General features: G+C 35.8%; 1 protein-coding gene and 2 long non-coding RNA genes across 3 annotated transcripts; 1 reads left to right on the top strand and 2 right to left on the bottom strand.

The window, feature by feature from the left end:
- The first annotated feature begins 2,536 nt into the window (after window positions 1–2,536).
- Window positions 2,537–3,406, top strand: LOC139431283 (histone-lysine N-methyltransferase SETMAR-like). Its single transcript, XM_071198928.1, has one exon. It carries the CDS (start codon window positions 2,537–2,539, stop codon window positions 3,404–3,406), a length of 870 nt encoding a protein of 289 aa, XP_071055029.1.
- Window positions 3,407–6,428: 3,022 nt separating this feature from the next.
- Window positions 6,429–7,243, bottom strand: LOC139431060 (uncharacterized). The gene is made up of 2 exons (XR_011641369.1): window positions 7,016–7,243; window positions 6,429–6,949 (listed from the first exon to the last, which is right to left on the bottom strand). It is a non-coding gene; the product is annotated as an uncharacterized lncRNA (long non-coding RNA).
- A 2,170-nt stretch (window positions 7,244–9,413) lies between these two features.
- Window positions 9,414–10,290, bottom strand: LOC139430981 (uncharacterized). Its single transcript, XR_011641329.1, has 3 exons — window positions 10,001–10,290; window positions 9,662–9,821; window positions 9,414–9,502 (listed from the first exon to the last, which is right to left on the bottom strand). It is a non-coding gene; the product is annotated as an uncharacterized lncRNA (long non-coding RNA).
- Window positions 10,291–20,154: the final 9,864 nt, after the last annotated feature.

The raw sequence follows: 20,154 nt of genomic DNA, 5'->3' as shown, positions 1-20,154 counted from the left end.
CGCGGTTTCCAGAAAAATATGCGCAGTTTCCGCGTGTATGGGAATTTCCTCTACGGTTTCTTTGATAATTTGCATAGAAGACATTTGGTGAATTATTTGTTTCTGTGTCAACTGTAAGAAATTTAGTAATAGCATCTTGCAAGGTCTCATAGGAACCTGCCTCCATGACAAATTTAGTTTTTTCGGAACGCGCGTTCGATGCCATTGCTTTAATTGCGCGACTTTTAACGAACGTCTCGGCCGTATCTTCACGAACGCCTTCCGAAATATACGCTAAAAGTAAATTTGCAGAAATTTCATCAATTTCTTTAGTAAATACGGTCGCGTCTTTACCATGCTGCTTTACATTAGCTAATTTAGCCTCTATAACGTGTGACTTTTCACCTTTACATTTATATTTTAAAACGGTAATTACTCCTTCTAAATCTACAACATCAGATGTTATTGCAACTCTAGCTTTACCCGTTAACCTGGTTTTAATTAAACTTAAAGCTGTGACTTCATGTCCAGCACAATTTTCTTTTAAGATAGTTACTGCGTCTATAAAAGAAATAAGCGCAGAAGGGTTACCGTCAAAATTTTTCGGTAATATTTTGTCAGCAAAATTTATGAACTCATTTAATGACGCCATGGTATCAAGTTGAATAATTTCGTTATCTGAGTCGTCGTTATCTGACTCAGCAGTTGTTAACACGATGTTTATTTGTTTAATTGGATCACGGGGAACAATGTATTTTACGTCTAATTTGGCAAAAGCTTTTACTGTTCGATCTCTTAAATTAGAAAAAGAATCATTAACCCACTTTTTATGATCAATTGAAAGTTTATTCCCATAATTATTTGCAAGATCTGAAAAATCGTTAAATTGAATTACTAAATTATCTCTAATATCATTACGAACTGATTGCTGTTTCGGCGGATTTGTTTTAATCGCTCGTTTAGATTCCCTATAATGTTCTAATTTAATAGTTGTAAATAATTGCTCTAATTGATCCCATTTTAATGACATAACGCGTACATATTTCTAAATTAAATTATTGCTTACGTTATTTTTATTTGTAATCTGTTTGTGTAATTAGTAATCACCAACTCAGCAGAAATTGTTTCCGGGCGTTGATCCACGATGACCCGATTGAACACCTCTCTCTGGGACGTACCTTTTCTTGTGGTAGCAGATTTTTCTTTTTAAACTAACGATTGGGAAGCAGCCCTTCTGACAGTCCTCTTCTTAATGCGTCTGGAGTATTCTTTCAATGCTTTCATAATGAAATTCAGGATCATTATTGCAAACATGATATACAACATTATCTTCACATCTACATCAACTCTTATTTGTTGTTCTTGTAACATAAAATTCGCATTTACGGCTCCTGTTTCCGTAAGTTCCTGGTTTGCAGTAGCTTCTTTACTTTTCGTATTGCCCATTTTCTTCCTTTTTTCTGTTCTATTTTATTATCCAAAATAAACGTGTCACGGTCGCCATGAAGTGGTTGGTAAGGGTTAATGAATTTAAACTCTTAAACGCCTTTCAAATCATTCGTCTATTTTATAAGTACTTCTTACAATAACTTCTTACTGACTACTTGCGTAACGTATCGTTGACTGTCGTCAACTCTACTGCTATTATCGCTACAAACTACCTTTACTCAATACGAATTGAGGTCGATGCTTACACTTCAATAAGTGCACTACACTACATTGGGTAATCAATGTGTTGTGTGGGATTACAGGCGACACTTTAATTGACCCTTTCTTTATTGATGGTACATTGAATGGGCAAAATGTACAAACTCTCATTCACGAACTTGATGGAATAACGGCCGTTGGAATTGAGTTAGGTCAACATTATCGGGATGAGGCCGTTATAGAAGGATCTCTCTCCAGGTAAGCTTTCCTCAAATTTTTTGCGGTTATTGGGTGTGCGACTTTCTTGGCTAATTTGGATATTGGGTAGCCCAACACCGACTATTCTAAAAATAATCAACCAATGGTTTACGATGAGAAATATTTATTAACAGAATCTTTCAGTGTGACACTGTTTCAAATTCAAATATTTTTAACAATTTAAGTAACCTACAATTTACAATAGAAATGGAAAACCAAAATAGTTTGAACTTCTTAGATCTCACGATAACTAGGAACCTTATCAATAACCTTCTCAATTTCAACATATACCGATTGGTAACTTTAATTTTAGGAGATACACCCAACACGGACGTACGTATAAGTATACGTGTGTGTGTATATTCGGTGTCGTTAAGTGGGGGATAAACAAGCGTAAGGGTAATGCACAAATTGAATCGTTCATTATCGTTCATAGATTGTTGAGAGGCGAAGTTGGTCGTGCTTTGCAGTTAACCCTAGCAAAAAAAAACTAAGATGTTGTTTACTGTAGCGGAAAAGGTACAGATTATAAAATGGTTTTATGGTGGCAATTCTGTAGCACAAATAATTAATTTGTTTCCTGTGGCCTATGAAAACAGATCAATTCTTAGTCGCGGAACAATTTCAAATATTATTAAAAACTTTGAGCGACATGGATGTGTGTCTCCACAGAAACACAAATTACGAAAAGGGTAAAAGAGATGAGTTACGTGATACGATGATATGTGCTGATGTTGAACGCAATAAAAATCAGTCAAGCAGACAAGTTGCGGAGACGTTTGCTATCAGCCATGTTGCCGTCCTAAAAACATTAAAGAAACACGGGTACAGGTCGTACAAGGTACAAAAAAGTCAGGAACTCTGCGAGAACGATAATATTACAAGGGCGGAATTTTGCTTTACTATGATGGAAATGGCCAACGGAAATGTTGATTTTATAAAAAACATTTTATTTAGCGTTGCTCGATATTGGAGTCGTGACAATGAACACAAAGTTTATGCGGCTCGTACACAATATCCCCAAAAATTAAATGTTTGGGCTGGCTTAGTAGGTGACCATATTATCGGTCCTTTTTTCATAGAAGGAAATTTAAATGGTCATAAGTATTTAAACATTTTGCAAAATGACGTAATCCCATCGCTTCAACAATTAGACAATGTTCAATTTGGAAGTATCTGGTTCCAACAAGATGGTTGCCCGGCTCACAACAGCCGGCAAGTTAAAAAGTATCTTAACGCACAATTTCCAAATCGTGTAATATCTATTTGCGGAACGTTAACTTGGCCGCCTAGATCACCAGATTTAGCCCCCAATGATTTTTTTCTATGGGGATATTTAAAATCGAAAATTTATGGTTTTGATGAAGAAAGGACAACCAATCTGGATGACTTACAAACAAAAATTCGCAATTGTATACAGGATATTAGTCCCGATATACTAGCGAATGTAAGGCGAACTTTTTACGATAGATTGGGCTATTGTTTAGCACAGAATGCTGGTTTATTTGAACACCTAATATAAAAAATATTTTATTTTTATAGTTTTTTGTTTTATTTGTTGTTTTACAAAGTTTATTTCAGTTACTTACGAATTGTTTTTATTTTTAGAATTAAGAATTTGCTTTGTCTTATTTGAATTTCATTTATTATATTAGTTATTATTTTTATAATATTTCTTATCATTGAACGATGTCAAACGACTGACTGCTCTCCGATCCACTACTCTTGCGATTCCCCTCCCACAAACATACTCCGCGCGCATATGCACACACACAAGTATACTTATACGTACGTCCGTGTTGGGTGTATCTCCTAAAATTAATGTTACCAATCGGTATAGAAAATCGACTACCACCGCCGCTATAATCCTAAAAAAAACTCGTTCAATTACCAACAGTACAAAGAAGCTGCATTCAGATTTTTTTTAACAGGCTATTTAATATTCCTCCTAATGAAGATAACTATAATTCAGAATTAAAAAACATAATAAACATAATAAATTAAACAACCCACAATTCTTGTAGTAATAAAATGATATATCCCCATTTCACTTCACTTTCAAGATACATCTCTGTTCCTTTTATACCTTCACTTGAGCTCAAATTTAAAAATAACCTTCAAAAATTGAATAGTATTCATAGTATTAATAATACTAAACATAGATTCGGAATCGATGAGTCGAATGGAGTTTATAGGATTTAGTGCTTTAACTGCAATATGTTTTACATTGAACAGGCGGGCAGACATCTCAAAATTAGATTTAAAGAACACTTAACAAAGGAATCTTCAGCTGTTTTTAAACACCTTGAATCGCATAGTCACAAAACCGATTTTCGTAACATTAATTAAGGCAATGGATTTATATGAGGAGTATTACATTTATAACCAATGAAATTGTATAACTAGAAGCACATACACTGTGTTAATTAATTATCGTAACCCACCTAACATGTGTAATAGTGGCTGCATATCTCAATGAGTGTGGTAGCTTGCATAATTTTAAATAAATAACCAGATGTTGACAGCTGATCGAACGTTATTGTTGGGATTGTCGTACCCTTTGTGAGTTTCCGTATTTTCTTTGTTCTTTAACCGATTTTTGCTGCCTTTATATTTTTCGAATCAGTTCTTTTTAGAACTATCGTTGTTTCTAGCAGTTGCGTTAAGCGGTAAGTCAATAAACAAATCAAAATAACGAAAACGTTCAGTGAAAATTTCTTTTAGATTTTCATTTTTTTCGTTATGGTCTTCACACCGGAACATGATCCAAGTGGTACGCAGATGAGAACGGTAGTTGGGTTTATTCCATGCAAAGTTGCATCCAGCAATTCAACCAACGTTTTCCAGACATTGACGTTGATTATGACACTTTTAAGCATAGGAAACATGTAGTTGTAAGTCGTTTTGAAGACCAAAGTTGCATTTGTAAACAAAAACCTGGATCACGTACTGGATAGAACCTTTTTTAGTGATGAAGCGTGGTTTCATTTATCGGGATATGTCAATTTCAAAAAGTACAGAACCTGGCCCACCGAAAACCCAAATCAATTTGTGGAAACGGATCCAATAAAGGTTGGCATATGGGTCGCAATGTCAAGACGACGAATTATTGGACCAATCTTTTTCTATGATTCAATTAACGGGGCACGATACCGAGAAATTTTGAGCAATTTTATAGAACATCTCCACGATGACAAGCTACAGTATGGATATTTCCAACAAGACAATGCACCGCCCCACACAGCGAAGGAAACCATACAGTATTTCTCGGAGTACTTTGTGGATAGAACCATAAACACAAATCGATGGCCACCGCGGTCACCAGATCTAACTCTGGTTGATTTCTATTTGTTTAGAAATTTAAAAAATAAAGTTTATAAAAATAGACCTCAGAATCTGGAGCAATTAGAGAAGAAATTAATAATATAACAGTAGAAGAGTTACAGCGAGTCTTTGGTAATTTACGGAGAAGAATAAATGTTTGTTTAGAAAACAATGGACAGCATTTCCAACACATACTGTAAATTTCCTTTTTTTTTATTGTAATATTAATAATGTAATAATTATTTTTTTTAATAAATAAATAAGAAAAGCACTACTTTCAACATTAATTTCAAACTATGTGTACACTAAAAATTATTTTAAATAAAAGGACAGAAAGTTAAAACTTTTTTTTTAAATATTTTTTTAATTATTAAAATATATCTAAATATATTTTAAACGGCTTTTAAAGTTAATGAATTGCCGCCATCGTTTTTTGTAAGTTTCGTCGCGTTGCAATACCAATTTGTGATATTGGTTGCATACTTTGTCGGTTACGATCATATATATACTACCTCCTATATCGCTGACTCCCTATCTAAGCAATGAGTGGCGAGCGTTTCCATCAAAAGCAGACGGAATGATATATGTTTTGTCTTTGTCGTGCCCCCATGTCGTGAAGGTGCTTGCGCGAATCGTAAATTTTAAAGAGTTTGAAGTGTTTCGCGCGTATTTTATGCAGCTTTGAAATGCAATTATTGTAGATAATTGACTTTAATTATAAATTATCGTAGATGCATCAAATAAATTAGAATATATGTACTTTTGTGCGAAATTGACGTTGAATATTGCTTTAAATATCAACTTTATGTAGGTTGTTCATTAAACATTATATTCTTTAAAATTAAATTAATACATATATACATAGTAATTATTAAAAATGTGTACCAAAATATAGTTATTAATTTTTAACATAATTTGTGAGCATACGCCTTTTAATGAAGTTGTTACATTAATTAAAGATATAAAATATGTACTTAGGGTACTTACTATTTAATGTACATAATATTCTATCATAAAATTTTCATCATATCGATGTAATTATTAATTAAATTTTTAAGAAAAATGTTTCAAGAAAAGGAGGGCTTTGGATTCTTTTTTATTACACTGAGATCTTTCCTTCTACCTGCTCAACCAATTTTTAGGCCCCAAAAATATCTCCCCTACTCTTTTTCTTTTTTATTTTACTTTTAACAAATTTTCTTCACTTTCTTAACAAATAATAATTAGGGTAAACATACCAGTTATTGGACAGTTAAGCTTTTTTTCAATTTCAGGTCGCTACCACTGGATTATTTTTCAACGGATATTATTCTGCCTATGCCAGATCTTAGTACATATATCCTATTTTAAGCTAACGGGTTTTAAATATTTCTAATATTACAGTTCTTTCAGAAAATTTTAAAAAACTTGAAAGGGTTCCAAAAAGTTAGTTATTGGACAAAAAATTCAATTACTAGACACAATATTTTCAGTTATTGGACACTGGCAAAGTAATGATTAAAAGCAAATAAAAAATTGAAATCAGTGTTCAAAACATTTATTAACTTAAAACTAATCACTTGTGTGTACCTATTTTTCATTTCATTTTCGTACATATTAAATAGTTCTTCGACTTCCAAGTCGTCATGTTCTGTTCCATAGTCTTCCGAATCTTCTTCACTTCCCATTTTTGGTTCCTCACACATTTTGCTGTCAGGTTTTATTTGATCGTCTGTTTTGATTCCTCCTTCATTTTCTATTTCTGAAATATCATCATCATCACTTTCCTCAGTGAAACACATGTGACACAAGAATAAATCCTCATCACCTTCTTCAGGAACATGTTCATTATATTTTTTCGGAACACATCGTCGGTGAATTCTTTTCTTGCAGCTATCACATGATAGGTAATTATTTTTATGTCAATATCGATACTAATAGTACAATGGGACCATCTCAACAAAACTAAGCAAACTACTGAATACAGAATTCTTATTTTCAGCTGAAATAATTGGGATGTCCAATAGCTCGCAGGTGTCCAACAACTGGTAGGTTTACCCTACATTTTAAATTGCTTAGTCCTAAAATATGTTAATAATTATGTTATTATACACATGAAACCTATAATATATATAACTAAATATTTAGATTTTAGGTTATGTTTATGTCAAACATTTATTTGGTGTTTTATAAACATCAAGGTCATCAGCTGCTATTAATTTTTAATTTACCGTCCAATAAGATAAAAGCGTACTCACCACGTGTTCACGCATGTCTCTTGAGTAGACGGGGGCACGACAGAGACAGATATATATATATCTGCACTCTAGTGTTTACACTCTTTTGCTGCCTTAGTCAGCGATATAGAAGATAGTATATATATGGTTACGATAATTAATTAACACATTGTATAAACACCAAAAGTTGAAGCCAGCGTTCGATGTGTTTTGTTTACGTTTTCAATCAGTGACATGGTTATCAACTGGACTGCTGCCGAATAGAGTGATGCCAGTAGGGTATGCAACCAATATTTGTCATTGTAGGCAGAAGCCGGGCCGCGCCATAAGAAAGCGCTCTTACTAAAATAGCATAATAAGACAAGTATGAGCAAGTTGGTTCATGTGAATATCTAAAATGACATTATTAAAATATTTTAAAATGTTATTATTAAAATATTTAAAAAAATGATTTTCAAAAACAGGTACTTTGTCATTTTGTCACTGACAAAGCTCTGACCTGCTGTAGGTCAGAAAATACCCATAGTAGAAGGGTATTTTTCTTATTTGCGCATTTATCAGCCCCGCAATAGCATTAACCTTGCTGTGTGGCCGGTCGCTTTTGCCTACAATGGTCACTGTTGGTTGCCTAGCCTATTGGCACCACTCTTTTACACGGGAACTATGCGGAACGCACAGTCTAGTTAATAATCATAGATAAAGGTATAATAGATATGCAACTTACCAGCAAGTTTTTGTTACCGCGTAAGCGCTATCTAACGAGATCTTCGCCGTCGTTTTGAAACTATTGGTAGCCATCTTGATTTGATATTATTTTTATTTTATAAATTGCCATGTCGGTCTAATTCGCAAAATCCGCAACTTCATATTATTTTTGTTACACTTAAAAAAAAATAAGTATAACAAAAAAATAATAAGTTACACATTTTGCGAATTACACAGACAATATAGAACAATGGGTCCAGGGGCAAAAATTAAGCAGTTAATTATATATATATTATATATTTATCCAAATTCTGCTTCTATCATTAGGCATTACATATATTATATAAAAATCATAAAATAAAAGTTACAATAATATTTTCATTTATATAAAAGTTAAATCAATAAATTTATTTTAAGATAACCTATATCTATTCTTATTACTGTTGTATATATGTTGTGCTTGTTTATACAAATGAGAAGTAAAAACACACTGCCTTGTATCCTTACCAGCCATAATACGGTTTATTCCGGTACAAAGGCAGTGTATTGTTATTATTACAATATTATTTAAAATTAAATTTACAATCTCGTCTTTATGTTGACACATAAAAGTAAATTGCACATGTTTTTGTAAATAAAAAATAATATTTTTTTTAATATTTCTACTAAATAGCGAATTTAGAATTATACTCTTACTAATACAATAACATTTTTCTATGTCTTCAATAAAGGATACCTGACAATATTGCAAACTTCGATATTTACATAATTCTTTTTCTTTTATAAATGTATGGTATGTAGTATTTGCATCACGACTTTGGTTAATGAGGATGTGTAGTTTGCAAAAGTTGCAGAAAACTGTTTGCAATAACTTTTTTTGTGATGAAACCGCTTACATATCCAATAGCCGCGGAATCTATCTGTCTTTTTTTCTATATTGTTTATTATTGTGTAGACATTATCGTTTTCTACAAGTTCTTCCTGGACAGTATTTTGTGCAGAAGTTGCTTTTGTGTATTCCCTTAATTGAAATAAGGAAGAGTCGAAATCTTCCTCACAGTTAGCACCCACTGAATGGGTGCTAACCATTTTTCTTATCAACAGACTTTTAAATGTTTCCATGAACTGTTTTGGCGTGGGATTGGTGTTTCGACGTCTATGCTGACACACCTGACCGAAAAAGTTTTCCAGAGGGTCTTGGTTGAGACACCGTGGAAAATAATAGGACGCCCCATGTGAAAATAGTACTTGGCTGAGGTCAATGAATCCAATGCATTGGATTCCCTCCAAATTCAAAATAAAGTTTTTTAAACTGGGTGGGATAACTTTTTCATTACTTCCTTCCTGTTGAAAAAACATGTTCCTCATTTTCTCTAAAACAAAAAACCATAAACTTTAATTAAAACTTGGATTTTTAACCATTGCAAATTTGTAAATTATGTTATTTTTTGTAAATTTCATTTAAATTATAGTACATAATATTTTATAATATTCATCTTAGTTTGTTTCATACATTAATGCGTTATAATTACCTTTTGCATCCATCCAAAAACTGATGTGTTTTGACCGCTGAGTTACTGCACCGCGTAATTGCTTTCCAGGAGTTGGCCTACAGCTTCCCCCATTAACACTATCAAATAGCTGATCAAAAAATTTGAACACCAATTGCTGCCAATAATCCTGATACAGGTGCTAAAAAAGTGCAATTCCAGTATTAGTTCTTTAATTAAAATCTATAAGCATACACATATAAATCCTTAAAAACTCTTCTCTAAATTTTGAAGGAGTTACATGTATTATAAAGAGTAAGAAATAATACAAAACTAATAGAAATAAAATGATTTTATAAGAACCATATTAATAACACATACTTGCCCCTCAAATACAACACTGTTTATAATTAATAGCATATTATTATAGCTTTCTTCAAACTAAAAATGACCCCCTTAATGGCGATAATAAAAAATATATTAGGTTAAGATACATTGTTAAAGCCCAATATAGTTATAAGTGTATAGTACGAAACTCTTAGGGAAGCATCGTTTGATATGTATGAGATATATCCCGGGTTGTATCGGTTCTATGAGATTCCATTTCATCTTCAAATGGTTGGCGAATATAATCGTGAAACAATAATGATTGCTTTAGAAACATAGCATCAGAAACGTAAAATCTAAAAAAAAATAAATTTAGTAATTTAAATACCTATATAATATTACTTTTAATTAACAGGCAACCAATAGGTGTCTAATGTAATTTATACCTTTTGTTGGCAAATGAAGAGTAGGTATGGTGTTCGGTTTCAAATACTGCTGCTTCGATCACATTCCTTGAAATGATTATGACAAACACGATGTGATCTGCACACAATCTGTGGTGGTAGATTAGATATTTTCTGATTACCACATCTTGAAACCCATTCATTGAACAAATGTTCTTTCTTCTGTGGATTTGGGAACATATGTCGGGTAGAAGTAGTGTCGGTACACCCAAAAACCGCACAATTGCGATACTTCTGAATACATCTCTTCATTTTGAAGTTTTGATGAATAACACTGCAAAAAAGTTTGTTCATAATCTCTAAAACTAATTTATACTACAATGGAATGGTATTACAATTACTACTAGGATAGGATATATACTAAGAACTACTATTAAAAAAGGAACTATTAACTACAAAAAATAACTACTATTAAAAAAGAAACTATGACTATAAATAATAACTGCTATAAAAAAGAACTATTAACTTATGAAAACACACTAAAAATAATATAAACCAAGAATAAACACAGGAGGGACCAAACTATTGAGGACAAGAGTAATACTCAAGCAACAAACAGCAAAGGAATGAAAGACTTAAAACTTATTTTGAAAGACCCCAAAGTTCAAGAGGTTCTGCATTCCAAAAGGTCTTCGATTCTAATTTTAGAACACCAAACTTTTAGCTACTCTGTGAGTTTTAAAAAATTGTAAAAGTTTCTTTCTTCACACTTTTCGATTATCTTTTTCACTTATTAAAAAAATTGTTATTAATTCTAAAGGCAATATTTTTTATAAAATCCTTCCAAAAATTTACCTTCTTCTATATGCATATTCCATTTTCGAATTACACCATTTTTAATCGGAACTATCACATCGGTATTACTAATTATAAGATTACAACAATAAATTTGTAGGTTATTTTACCATATTTATTTACGATTACGAAAAGTGCACTATTTTGCGATTAATACGCTATCTATTGAAATAGATTACAACTAAAAGAACAGTTTCACACCAGGCTTTACCCGTCAGCGACATCTAGTGAGATCTTCGCCTTAAAAATCAACGATTTTGTTTAGGGCACCAGCGTGCCCACACCCTGTTAATAATCATGTCACTGTTTCCAATCAGTCCAGAAAGGAACGCGCTGAGATCGGACCGTCCGGCCGACGATCACCGAGTATTCCCGAATAGTCCAATCTTTTTTATGGTTTCCCTGAAAATAAATTTACCTGATTAATGTTTATTCATGTTTACCAAACTCTAATAAAAGAACAACTGTCTCCTAAGTAAACAAGACTTGTGCGTATTTTTTTCAATAAATTGTCTTTAAATTTGAGGTGTGTCTTATCGCCCGAAAAATACGGTATATTTTTCTTAAAAAAGATTTCATTCAAAATGATTTCAGTTTCCTAAACAGAAAAAAAAATTGTCACAAAACCATTTAGAGATTTTTTAGTGCAGTTAGGCGACGTTGTGGGTATTGTAACAATCCTACTGCACTACAATTTGAACAAGCATACAAAAAACTATTAGTACATACAGGCAGTAAAGGGGCAGAATCTGGAAATGCAATTGTATTATAAGAACATACTAATATTTTAAATTGTTAATCAATACTCAAAAAGAAAAATGATGAAATTGAAATACTGGGTATTATAGACGTTGCGAACTTAGACAACATGCATTTAACTACCATTCAATTTGATATTGTAGCATATATTGTAGTAGGTTTTATTGTTAAAATTATAACAATTATATTAGTTTTTAATTAAAAATCTAAAAACTAATATTACTTGCCAATTTTCTTTAAATTAGGGATTGCAATCAAGAAGGGTTTTTATAATCCCGTTGTTCCGTCGCGGCATTGTTGACTGAGGCGCCCTTACAAGTGGGACATTCCGTCGCTATGGAGACCGAAGTGGATGGAAAATACCGGTTGTTGCTAGTGTGGTGTGAGGGACCACAATGTTATCGTACTCTGTGTGCAATGGATGGGTGATCTTGTTACTTAACCGAGTTTGAGCGAGGGATGTTTCTGGGTATGCACATTGAAGGTGTATCGTTCCGCGAAATTGAGCGTCGTCTCGAGCGGTCGTTATCGGCAGTGCAACGGGCATGGCGAGAATGGTCTGAGGTAGGACATAGGTACCATCAGTCGCGGCCGGGACGACCCTGCGCGACCCCAGCACACGCGGATCACGCTCTTGTGCTTAGCGCTTTAGCGTCGTGTGCGTTCTCCTCAAGGCAACTTGGAGCTGTTTGGCCACCGGCAGGGGAAGGCGCACTTACTACGCAAACCGTATGGCGGCGTTTGGTAGATAGTGGATTGCGCACGCGTCGTGCGATACAGCGGATTCCAGTAACACCCGTGGGTCGACGCTAGGCATTAGTGGGTTGCCGAGTAGAGGGTCATTTTGTTTTCCGACGAATCAAGATTCGAATTGAGCACCGGTGATGCGCAAATTTTAGTTCGTCGGAGACGTGGTGATCGTCTACTCGAGCAGTGCGTGCAAGAACGCCCTATTCACTGACAACCGAGCATTATGGTATGGGGTGCGATTACACATGGTGGACGTACACGTCTGCTGCGTGTATAGCAGACCATGACGGGTGAACGATACGTAGATGAGGTGCTACGGTCCGTTGTGCTTCCCTACGTTCGGCGACGCTCAGATCTGCTATACGTGCACAACAACGTCCGACCGCACATCGGGCGTGTTGTACAGACCTTTGTGGAAGAGCACCGTATACGAATGCTTCCATGGCCAGCTCGTTTTTCGGATCTGAATCGGATCGAACATGTTTGGGACATGACTGGTCGGAGACTTCAAAGTATTATCCGGCTTCCCCGGTTAACGTTGAAGAACTATGGAGGCGAGTTGAGGTGGCATGGTTGGCCATCCCTCTCGCTGCAATACAGCGACTTATAAACTCCATGCCACGTCGTGAAGCGATGGTACGCGAAGCTCGCGGGGGACACTCTCGCTATTGATGTTTCTCCCCCAGCAGAGTTGTGCCGCTCTCCATGTGAGAGTAAGTTACACTACTTTAGTACTACTTCCATACCAAATTTTACTGCGCTAGACACACGCATTCAGATTATACAGGGTGTGCTCGTGAATCATTTCCAACAGTGTATTATAAAGTTGCATAGATATAAAAACAGCAATTTATTGTGTGCCATCACCTTTTGTTTTAATTAAAGAATTTGGCATTTATCGATTTTCTTAGATGCGCTGTCCGCAATTGTAAATAATCGGAACGCCACCTGTCCCAAAATCTTTTCAACGTTTTCTCTCTATCTCTCCACCTTTTCAATATTTCAGATCTACTTATCTTCTTCGAGGTTAAATTCATACAAAATCCTACTTCAGTCTTTCCAGTCAAAAATGAGAAGGATATAATATAGTCAAATCTGTCCAGTCATCACTGATATACGTAAGTGGACGACAATTTATTGTCGCCTCGATTTCTATTAAAATAGTTTCTAATTCGTCTCGTTCGACGTATGCTCTACCTAAAGTTATTTTTAATGCGTTTTTAACGGTTTTTACCATTCTCTCCCAAAAGCCACCCCACCATGGAGCTCTTTCCGCTATAAACCTCCAATGAATCGCTGCTTTTTCGCTGCTTTCTAACTAAAACCTGAATCTTTTTTGATTCCAAGATAGCGGATAATTTTCTTAATTCAAGATCTGTTCTCTTAAACGTTTTGGCATTATCAGAGTATACAACATCAGGAACGCCCCTTCTGGCAATGAACCTTCTCAACCCTCTTATACAACATTCAGTTGTCAAATCTGGAACCAATTCCAGATGGACTGCTCTTATAACCGCACACGTAAATAACATTATACCGATTGGTAACTTTAATTTTAGGAGATACACCCAACACGGACGTACGTATAAGTATACGTGTGTGTGTATATTCGGTGTCGTTAAGTGGGGGATAAACAAGCGTAGGGGTAATGCACAAATTGAATCGTTCATAGATTGTTGACAGGCGAAGTTGGTCGCATCGCTTTGCAGTTAACCCTAGCAAAAAAAAACTAAGATTGTTTCCTGTGGCCTATGAAAACAGATCAATTCCTAGTCGCGGAACAATTTCAAATATTATTAAAAACTTTGAGCGACATGGATGTGTGTCTCCACAGAAACACAAATTACGAAGGGGTAAAAGAGATGAGTTACGTGATACGATGATATGTGCTGATGTTGAACGCAATAAAAATCAGTCAAGCAGACAAGTTGCGGAGACGTTTGCTATCAGCCATGTTGCCGTCCTAAAAACATTAAAGAAACACGGGTACAGGTCGTACAAGGTACAAAAAAGTCAGGAACTCTGCGAGAACGATAATATTACAAGGGCGGAATTTTGCTTTACTATGATGGAAATGGCCAACGGAAATGTTGATTTTATAAAAAACATTTTATTTAGCGTTGCTCGATATTGGAGTCGTGACAATGAACACAAAGTTTATGCGGCTCGTACACAATATCCCCAAAAATTAAATGTTTGGGCTGGCTTAGTAGGTGACCATATTATCGGTCCTTTTTTCATAGAAGGAAATTTAAATGGTCATAAGTATTTAAACATTTTGTAAAATGACGTAATCCCATCGCTTCAACAATTAGACAATGTTCAATTTGGAAGTATCTGGTTCCAACAAGATGGTTGCCCGGCTCACAACAGCCGGCAAGTTAAAGAGTATCTTAACGCACAATTTCCAAATCGTGTAATATCTATTTGCGGAACGTTAACTTGGCCGCCTAGATCACCAGATTTAGCCCCCAATGATTTTTTTCTATGGGGATATTTAAAATCGAAAATTTATGGTTTTGATGAAGAAAGGACAACCAATCTGGATGACTTACAAACAAAAATTCGCAATTGTATACAGGATATTAGTCCCGATATACTAGCGAATGTAAGGCGAACTTTTTACGATAGATTGGGCTATTGTTTAGCCCAATTTTTGGCCCAATGTTTGGTTTATTTGAACACCTAATATAAAAATATTTTATTTCTATAGTTTTTTGTTTTATTTGTTGTTTTACAAAGTTTATTTCAGTTACTTACGAATTGTTTTTATTTTTAGAATTAAGAATTTGCTTTGTCTTATTTGAATTTCATTTATTATATTAGTTATTATTTTTATAATATTTCTTATCATTGAACGATGTCAAACGACTGACTGCTCTCCGATCCACTACTCTTGCGATTCCCCTCCCACAAACATACTCCGAGCGCATATGCACACACACAAGTATACTTATACGTACGTCCGTGTTGGGTGTATCTCCTAAAATTAAAGTTACCAATCGGTATATGTTTTTGTTCGTTGACCTGCGACGTTGGCGTATAGTGGACCAGCAAAATCAATGCCTGTTATATTAAATGGATTTGTCATAGTTACGCGAGTCTTTGGTAGTGGAGCACATTCTTCGTTTCCAGGTTTTCCTTTCAATCGTTTACATTTCAAACATTGGTTAAGGATTGCTTTAACTTTCTGACGTCCTTGCGGAACCCAAAATCTTTTTCTCAGTTCAGCTAAAGTCGCATTTACTCCATAATGATTTACCCCCTCATGACATTTCCTTATAATTTTTTCAAGCTTTCAACTCGTTCGGAAAATCCTTTTCTTGTATATATTTTATCCAATAAGTATCTGCTTCATTTAGATCTTGTGTCGATAATCGCTTTGATTTGTACATCTTCTTTGTTAATTTAATAAATCTTATAACATAAGCCGTGATTCGCATAATTTTCTCATATGTTCCATAGTTTTCCAATGGAAATATGGGCTGTGCTTCCGGTGTGGATTCGTTTCGTTGTATAGTTAACAAACTGCTAACTTGATCCACATCTGGTTCAAAATATTCATCGCTCAACCAATTCTCTTCATCCTTCAGCCATTTAGGGCCTCGTAACCATAAGTTAAATTCTATTAATGTTTTGGCTGAAATTCCTCTCGTTAATAGGTCTGCAGGATTTTCTTTTCCCGGACAATATCTCCATACACTATCGCTCAATTTGTGTATTTCGTTTACACGATTTTGTACGTAAGGTTTCCATTTCTTGGATTTTCCTCTAATCCAATATAAGGATATCTTTGAATCTGACCACAGAGTCGTCTTCTGGATCAGGATCTTCATATTTTTTGTAATGTAATTTTGAAGTCTCGCTGCACATAAAGCTGCTGTCAGTTCTAACTTAGGTAATGTAAGTTCCCTTTGACCTGATTTGTCTATTGGAGCAACTCTGTTTTTTGACGTCACATAGTTGCATTCGTTGTTTTATAGGCATCTTATGTAAGCTACTGCTCCATATGCATATGGACTTGCGTCTCTCAAGATCTACGTTGTCCGTTTTGTTTTGAATAATACACCTGGGCACTCTTAGCTCAGACAAGTCATTTAGTTCTTTACACCATTTTGACCATTCTCCGCTTTGTTCTGAGTCCAATACATCATCCCAATTCAGTTTTTTCTTCCACAAGGTTTGCAGTAGAATTTTCGATTTTACTGTGCATGGTTCAAGTAATCCTAATGGGTCGTAAATCGTCGCTACTGTTTTCAGAACTTTACGCTTTGTCGGTACTGTGTCTTCTTCCTCTGACTGTGCACTTACTCCTAATTCATCATGTAATGTATGCCACAATATGCCCAATACCTTTCGCTCACCTTGTCTGGTTACCTTTTCATTTGTTTGAAACACTGCCATCATTGTTGCATCATTAGAGCACCACTTTCTTAAATTCATATTTGCAGCGTGCAGAATTTGCATCGACTCGCTATATAAGTTCTGAGCTTGGTCCAGGGTACTTGCTGCCGTCACTAAATCATCGACGTAAAATGACTTGGACAAAATTGACGCTGTATTTTGTAACTTATCTGGCTGGTCTTCGAAATGTTTACGCAATGTTGCTGCCAAAAGGAATGGACTGCTAATGATCCCGAACGTTACTCGCTTCATGCGGTATGTCGTTATGTTTGATAGTTCCATCGCTGACGTCAAGTTTTCAGGTACTGGATCTTTATACCACAGGAATAAAGCACGTCGCGATCGTTGTCGTTTATCGATGGCGTTTGTAGAAACGCCTTTTCGATGTCAGAAGTTACACCTATTGCACCTATACGGAAATTCAATAACATTTGTAATAAATCAGGAATTAAATTGTCTCCGCAGTGCAATTGTTCATTAAGCGATTCGAAACCCGGCGCATGCGCGGATGCGTCAAACACTACACGAACTTTACTTGTGTCTTTATCGTCGCGGTAGACAGCCCTGTGTGGCATATAGTATTTCCGGTTCGCGTCTGTCTCGTTAGTTACCTCTTCTGCACAATTGTCTTTTAGGTATTCGCGCATTGCTACGTCATACTCATTTAACTTTCCGCTTTTATGTAGTTTAGACGTTAGTGCTTTTAGTCTCGCTAGAACTCGAGCGAAATTTGAATCTAAAAATTGATCAATTTTCCACAGTAACGACAGTTCATACCGCCCGTCTCGCCAGTTTATGTATTTGTTTTTAAAACTCGTTGTAAAATCACTTTGCACGTTCGCGGTCGCGTTTATACCGCGAGTTTCCATTGACCAAAAGCGTTTCAAGTCCATAGAATCGCTTGTTACTTGTTGTAATGTATAGAGAACTTGAATGCGCATGACTGCAAACAGGTTTGGGTGATTAGGAGTATCAGGAGAAGGAGTCGGTTATAAAAGCGTCAAGAAATAAGATGGTAAAAAGACATGTAAATTAAGTGAGAATAAAGTTTAGTTTATTATGAAGCGAAGTGTTTATTATAAACCATTACACTTGTGCATGTAGAACCGTCGCTGTGTTAAAGTTGACCATGAAGTCGTATTGATTAGCTACACTGTGTGGTATCGTTGAAGGGTTTTAGGTTTTTTTAAATAAAAGAGTTTCTTCCCAACTACATGTGAATGTATTTTACCCAAAGGTTCGTACAATTCTGATGCTTACAAAAGCGTAATCAATTTTAAAGTATTACAGCAATAATGCTTACCACGGTGATACGGTTCAACGGACGATGACCAGATACTTATTAATTAAGTTGCTGAGCCTACATTTTATAGTTAAACGTTTTGTAATTTACTTAAACAATAATGAATTTGGATACATTACAACTGCTTGGTCCGTGTATTGTCCACCCTAATGTGGAATTTACTGCTGTCAATCCATTGGCCAGTTGTTTTACTTCGCCCGTGACAAGCTGCCAATAATAGTCTGCGCCAGTCAAAAGCACAATTCCGTTACACTGTCCTTCTTCAGAACTATCAGCCAGCTGATACTTTGCTGCAAATTGTCTGATCGCTGGTTCGTTTAATGTAGGTGGATTCAGTGTATCAAAACAAATTTCAGGAACTTCTATTGCATTAATCTGAGTTATGTTTCCTGTATTCAGGCATTTGAGGTTTGCTTGCACTCGATTGCATAACTTCGTTGGTGTTCGATCTCTTTCGCCAAATGGTTGAATAGATATCTTATGCTTGCCAATAACTTTTAGTCCTAATTGACGAGAGATACATTCTCTTATGAATGTGAGTTGGCTACTGCCGTCCAGCACCAATCTTATCGTTGCGTTGTCATCTTTCGTTACTATTTGTGCCCACGCTGTCTGTAAATACACTTTGCCCAGTTGGCCGTTTGTTAGCAAACTTGTTGACTTTGTCTCTGTATCCTCGTCGTCTGTACACCTCGCGTCACTTAGTTTTCTTCGCTCGCATACTGTCGTTGCATGTCGCTGGAGGCATCTTCTGCACTTGATATTAGTTTTGCACTCCTTTGATAGATGCTTGCGATTTTATTCGTGTTTCGTCAGGGCCGACGTTAAGGACCTTAGTAGTGATAGTTTAAAGTTAGTTAGGTGTTAATTAGTTAAGTTTTGTGAAAGTTATTAACGTTTTAGTGATTAAGTTTTGTGTCGGGTGTACGTAAGGACTAGAGTCGCTCACTGGCTTCGAGTCAGTGTGCGACGAAAAAGGTCTCTGTGCGACAGGGAAAAGCATGTAAAAGGACCGCTTGGAAATTTCTTGACGTGACGTCAGCGGGCGAACATATACTGGGTGAGCACAGTTAATTTTATTATACCGTGTGGCGAAGTGAAAAAACGGCCGTAACTAGCAAACGGAAGCAAGGAGAGAAATTCTGAGGGTGGTTTTGCCCCCCTTATAAATTCCCCAGCTTTGGGAAGGGAACATTTGGGTTGGGTGCACTTCCGGTCCGACCGGAAGTGGGTCACTAACTCAGGAACGGTTCGTCTGATTGAAGCGGGGAAAAGACCGTTGTGTGCAGGGGGTTGTGAGTGACTTTCGTGGCGGGTCGGGGCACTTCCGGTCGAATCGGAAGTGGACGTTTTTGCCCGTAACTCGGGAACGGAGTGTCGTAGAGGAGTGCGGGAAACGTTGTCGCCCTCGGGGGGCTTTCCCCGGACTGGTGTGAAGTTATCCATAAATCCCAGCAATAAACTTAAAACATTAATAATTCCGTAACTAATACGATTTGGGTAACCAAATTTCACACAGAGGTCACTCTTACCCTCAAGAACAGCTTACCACCCCCATTTGGTAAAAAAATTTGTTTCAACCCCCACCCCCGAAAAAGGGATGTTTTCGCCCTGATGGGCACCTTCGAATTAAACCAAATTCTACCACATAATAGAACACAGTTCTAAGTATTTTTATCAATTTTCAAAACACCGTAAGCCCTAACGGTTTTCGAGAAAAAAAATCATTCTTA

This window comes from Onthophagus taurus, chromosome 8 (assembly GCF_036711975.1).
Source record: "Onthophagus taurus isolate NC chromosome 8, IU_Otau_3.0, whole genome shotgun sequence".
In the NCBI taxonomy this organism is placed as follows: Eukaryota; Metazoa; Arthropoda; class Insecta; order Coleoptera; family Scarabaeidae; genus Onthophagus; species Onthophagus taurus.
This window is presented reverse-complemented; position numbering and strand designations above follow the sequence as displayed.